This window comes from Acinonyx jubatus, chromosome B1, assembly GCF_027475565.1.
Source record: "Acinonyx jubatus isolate Ajub_Pintada_27869175 chromosome B1, VMU_Ajub_asm_v1.0, whole genome shotgun sequence".
NCBI lineage: Eukaryota > Metazoa > Chordata > Mammalia > Carnivora > Felidae > Acinonyx > Acinonyx jubatus.
The window spans coordinates 79,084,445-79,090,444 of record NC_069382.1 but is presented as its reverse complement, the minus strand read 5'-3'; the positions used below and the strand labels follow the sequence as shown (position 1 = coordinate 79,090,444).

At 39.0% G+C, this 6,000-nt stretch overlaps 1 protein-coding gene across 2 annotated transcripts in view; it reads right to left on the bottom strand.

Moving 5' to 3' along the window:
* Positions 1-2,974: 2,974 nt before the first annotated feature.
* The window catches only part of SLC10A7 (solute carrier family 10 member 7), a 249,557-nt gene continuing 246,531 nt past the window's right edge, over positions 2,975-6,000 (bottom strand). For both annotated transcript variants that reach the window (XM_015081568.3, XM_015081574.3), the window contains 2 exons: positions 5,813-5,958; positions 2,975-3,416 (listed from right to left, as the gene is read on the bottom strand). In XM_015081568.3, the coding sequence (XP_014937054.1) occupies positions 3,387-3,416; positions 5,813-5,958 (176 nt within the window). In that variant the 3' untranslated portion in view covers positions 2,975-3,386. The remainder of the gene's footprint in view (positions 3,417-5,812; positions 5,959-6,000) is intronic.

Sequence of the window (6,000 nt, the reverse complement as noted above, 5' to 3'; positions counted from 1 at the left end):
CACCTTGGAGAGTTAATATTTACACAGCTATGAAGTAATGTATTTTCTGAGTAGCTTGATGTAGCTCCACAGTTTTATTCAGGATCAGAACAACAATAAAAAAGTCAGTTTTTCCTGTAAATTAGTAATGATCTAAACGTAGGGACGAGCTCTCTCATAATTTTGAAGCTTCATGTCCTACCCATTAAGATAACAATTGAGAAAGTCAACATGTATATTCTAGACACTATTCTGAGCCAGGCACTGTGCTAGGCACTATAGAGAAACAGAAATGAAGGCCACACTGTAGGAGACAAATGAAAGTAATGATTAGACAACGCAAAGGTTTCAGAAGGCTTGAGGGACAGGTTCTAAGGGCATGTTACAGGGAGCAAGTCTAGCACTGGCTGGGGAGGCAGGAAAGCCTCATGGAGGGGGTGGCATTTACAACAGCCTGCCAGGGCAAAGAGGATTGCTAAGCCAAGAAGGCAGCCAAAAAAGAACAAAAAAATATGGAATTCTACACAAGGTAAGGCGCTCATAAAGACATACTGCGTTTGGAAAGGGCATTCCAACGTTTCATCTTTTCTATCCCTTGAGAAGATGACAAGGGGGCCTGAAATTCGAACTGCTTAAATTTGGTCCCTTCTCTTGGGTATGTTTGTCTTTCGATCCTCACTCCTGTTGCAGAGAAAACAATGCTAATAAAAGAAGCAAGGGCTAATTTTGGATGTTAACATCATGCCGAGGTGGAGGTATTGATATGGGTACCTGGGAAGATTATGAAGCTTATGTGTATTTAACCACAAACGATGTAATAATACTGGAATGAATCAAGAGAAATCTAGAGAGACTTAGAAGGCCATAGGAGTATATCTGAAATCAGGTTAAAAATAAGCCACAGGTTCTCTTGTGATTTTGGAAACATCTCTGTTTAATCATAGAATTATCTGCATCTTCCATTCATCATAAATAACCCACTTCATTAACTTCAGCAATCCTTTTGTAAAAATTTGGTATTTAGCATAAACAAACACTGAACATTAGCCAGAGGTGTGTTAAACAAAATAGGGAAGAATTTTTTAAAAATACAAAACTTAAAACCGAGAAAAGGACACATGAAAAGATTAACAGTATCACCCATTAAAAAAATCAAATTTCATAACAACCGTTAAAAAAAAACAGGTGGAAAAATGAGTAAACATAAATACAATGTATTTCCTTCATAAACACATTTAGATAAAAGAATGCATAAATGGATAGCCTGACAGTGCATAACACAGAGCAAAATATTTTGAGATGAATAATTAAATCCCAATAAGCATGAATTAAAAATAAATTTTGATTTTATTTTTTTTTCTTTATGGAAAAATATGCCACGGTATTTGTGTAAAAAAAGAAATGGGCATAAACCTATCACTAAAGCCACCAAAATGCACTATGTAGAGATTATTTGAAAACAAAACATTTTTTAAAGCAAAAGATAAATTGTTATAGCATCTTCAGTTGAACCTTATCCCATTAATCACACCTACTATAGGTGTTAGATAATAGAGGTAGATAAGTTGGGGCAAAAAAAAAATCAGTATTCTAATCTAGAGAGAAAGATTTTTATAGCTCAGATGGACAGACAGACAATTCCATCTCCTCTGAAATTCAAAGAAGCTTGAGGGAACAAAACATGAAAATCTTCCTGTGCTCCATATGTAAGCACCAAAGGTATCGAGCAAAATTACTGGAGTTTTAGATACAGGGACATTCTTGGCAAATAGCCTGGTGAACAAGGATTTTTGCAGAGTCTGGCACTAGCCTTAAAATTTACAGTGAGGATAACTCTTGTGAAACTTACGAGGTTCAATAGTATTGAAATGGTCAGAAGTTACAGAGATGAGAGCTGGTTGGGACAATAATATAAATTTACAGTACTGATAAAGCCGGTAAGTTTCTATGGAATGATTTTTGCGTTGCTGACCAAATAACAACTAAACAGCTATTGAGGACAGAGTCAGCCTCTGTGAGACCCAGGATGCCAATACCGTCTATCAGATCAAGGAAGGACACGCAGAGAGGATGTGACAGAATGCTGTGCAGGAAGCAGAAGAAATGTTCCCTTAATTGTATATATTACTTTCTTCTCTAGTTGGGTCCAGTAAAAGTTTGCTCAGCCACAGTAGAAGCAAACATGAACACTCTTTTGAAAGCTGATGCCCAACTGGGACATCATTTTATTTGGTATTTTGGTTAATGAATGTTTTTGCATTTTCTGTGCCCAGTTTTCTTTCCATATGTGTATATGTAACATTTGCTTGTATCCATGACCTTTATATTTTTATTTATTCATAAGAGCAATATGATTTAATTCTAAAAAATTGTTGCAAACGTTTGTCAAATCTGCCAAGGAAATTTTCGTCAATAACTTGTGTCAAGTGCCTTACGTGTGCTTAATTCAAGGATGTAACAGGCTGCTTCCGGCTAAAAGGGGCAATTTGTGCTCAGACATCTGTGTAACAAGAATAAATTCTGGTCTCAGTTGCGGAATGTGAATATAATCTACCATTAATTGTTGCTGTTCTCCAACTGACGGTAACATTTTTGTGTCTTACATTTGCTGTTACGACTTTGGGAGTGTGCTGGAAAACAGGTAAGAAAGAAATTATGGCAGAAAAAGGGAAAATATGTGAAATATAATTGTAAAAATCCTGAAAACTGAGTCCTGTAGTTTACCTCAAAACTTCCCTTACTTACAACTCAAACATCAGGCTCTTTCTTTGAAGCAGCTTATAATAAATTTAAGACATATAACACCGCCATCTCTTATAATGGGACTGAGGAGTTTCTGTGTGGAAACTATTTGAAGGAATGTCTAAAAAATGATGTCAAGAAATGCAGATAACTTATGCTTTTCAGCATCTATTCAATCTATGACCCCTGCTGAGTTGATAAGGAAGAGGCATGTCACAGTTGTAGAAAAAAAGAATCACACAGTAAATCAAAGTATTCATGAATAAGACTTTGGAAATTTTCACTGTCATCAGGAGGGCATCTTCCTGATGGGGTGACCTCATTTCAAACAGCACAGTAACTAGAACAGAGTTGTATTGCACCAAAGGTGGTACAAGGAAAGCATGTTTGCTTTTTGTCACGGTGACAGTTTCCTGTGGTAGGAAAAATAAATAAATAAACCACTCCAAAATACAGTACCACCCCTGGCAGTAACCAACGAAGTAGGTTTTGGAAATAACGCTCCTGTCAAATACATTTTAAGGCACTTAAACTGTTATATCATATTTTTGTGTAGAAAAATAAAATATGCATCGAAGCAACATTCACAAGTACGTGTCTTCGGAACTGTTTGTATGTACAATCTTGTACATATATACATCGCTACACGAAGGGCGCCATCTTCATTAAACTGTTGGCCTCGTCAACTTCACTCCCTGTAAGAAAGGACAACGTGATGTTCAGAATTGGACAGTATCTATGAACAAAATGAAAGCATCAATCAACAGCAGATAATTTATGCTACTAGAAGGAAGAGGCAGCCCACCCCGACAGCCTCACATAACCAGTGATCCAAACCTCCAGACACAAACAGACACATCTGCCCACCTCACCGGCCGGTAGACTTTGTCATCTCCCCAGCCTGACCTGGCTACTCACACTGTCCCACCAAACATGGATGGTCGCCATGCGTCTCAATCACTATTATTTGTAAAGCAGAGGAGACGCTCATGGATATGATTGACAGTTTGTATTTATTTTGTGGTCAAATGGGATGGGTAAATATTCCAAGCCTTCTGGATTATTCTAAGGTAGCCGATACCTCCCTTGTTTGGAGGAGTTCCCGTGCAAAAGGAAAATGAACAGCGTTGTCCAATTTTGCCTCCCTTTTGGAAATGCTTCAGTTACTCTGCAGAATAAATCCCAGAGCTTTAAAACAATTTTCTGTTCACTACAACTACATGTTTTTGATAGAATATTAGGATTTTCAAATAATTGTCTTCATTCTTTGTCAAAATGTATGTGTATAGATTCTGACCAACAGCGCACATACACATCGATAAATATAAATGGAACTTTTCAAGAGGGATAAATAGTAAAAGAAATAAAAAGGTACTAAACCGCTCCTCTACCAACTCAGAGTGGGCAGATCAGAGCCCATAGTGGCACCCAGTACAGAACGGGAATGGCTAATGTTCTGGTAAATGACAGAATAAATGAAGGTGCTGGGTGGGCTAGCTTTCTCAAGTAGGATCCTGGGGACCTAGGACGCTTCGTATAAAAGCGATGTTCTATTTTTGTCTGGGAGGTTCTTGTGGTATTGGGGCAAGGTTCTGGAGGCCAAATAGACCAGGGTTCTAGTCCTCACTCTAGCACTGACGAAGCCACCCATGTAGCCTTGGGCAAGTTGCTCAGCTCCCCAAGCCTACTTCCTAACCTGTACAGTGCGACAACAGAGCTCGCCGCGAATGGTGTTGTACATAGTAATGGGCAGCGATGACAATAACGATACTTACAGCCGCTAGCTTTTATCAAACACCTGCCATTTAACCCTCTGTAACTCTAAAGAGTAGATATTATCATTAGTCTCAGAGTGGCAGAAACTGAGGTACAGAGAAGTGAAGTACGTGCCCGAGGTCACCCAGAAAGGAGGCAGCACAGCCCGTAGGCTTTTCAAGGTCCACACTCCGAACCAGGTAAATGTTGGGATGCGCTTGGCACACAGAGCTCAATGGGTGTCGTGTGGCTCTTCCATTTTCAGGACGCTAATGACACAACATAGGGCACTCCCCTGCCACTGGATGTCTCTTTTTGCCTATGCTTCTCCTGATAACAGTTGCCATGCTGTGTATAGGATGCTAATGACACAACATAGGGCACTCCCCTGCCACTGGATGTCTCTTTTTGCCTATGCTTCTCCTGATAACAGTTGCCATGCTGTGTATAGGCTCAGAGAAGTCCTGTAAGGTCTGAGCTGCTGGGAAGGAGACAACTCTGTGGATGCTTCAATGGTATATTGCAGCAACTAAACTTTGTGTGAATCACCTGGCCGATTTTATTTGGGCTGATAATTTAGGAAATAAAATCTACAGATATCAAATAAGTAACAAGACTCTGAGCTAAGTGTAGTGAAGTTGACATTGTGTTAATTTTTTTAATTAAATTATTTAAATGCCCAAACACATAGTTTTGCTGTGCAAAGAAGTTATTAGGTGTCTAGAATATTAAAAAAAAATAGACATTTTAGATAAACCCAGGTGGTGTCACATTTATTTATTTAATTTTTTAAAAGTTTTATTCATCTATTTTGAGAGAGAGAGAGAGAGAGAGGGAGAACACAAGCAGGGAAGGGGCAGAGAGAGCAGGAGAGAAAGAATCCCAAGCAGGTTCATGCTGTCAGCATGGAGCCCGATGCGGGGCTCGAACTCATGAATCATGAGATCATGACCTGAACCAAAATCAAGAATGGACACTTAACTGACTGAGCCACCCAGATGCCCCAGGGGCTATCATATTTAGAAAGGCATGTGAAATCAGGACACGTATGAAAAAGACAGGGTGGGGGAAAGATGGTGAACACCTGAGATGAGGGGTACAGATATTTTGAGTATATTCACCTTTACCCATTGCAATTTGCCCTTCAATTAACCCTCCGTCTTCCTTTTCAAATAAAATGGATCAATGCATCATTATTATTACTGTGATTAGTTAAGAAAATATGTACTTGAGAATGAGAATATGCTAGCAAAACTTAAAGAATATGAACAGCTAAGATTCAGAAATAGCATTTCAATCTAATTTGGATTTAAATGAGATCTTGCCAGAGTCTTACCTTCTGCCTTGACACCATCCAAGACTTTATCGTTGGCACTAACACACTTCCCAGAAGGATCTGAACTGGGTGGTATATGAGCAAGGGCACAGATATTAGAGAGAGGTGCTCATGGCCTGCGAACACTATCTTCAGCATTGGAATTCCTGGTGGACAAAGAAGACAGAAAATCTAGAGGCAAATTCAGT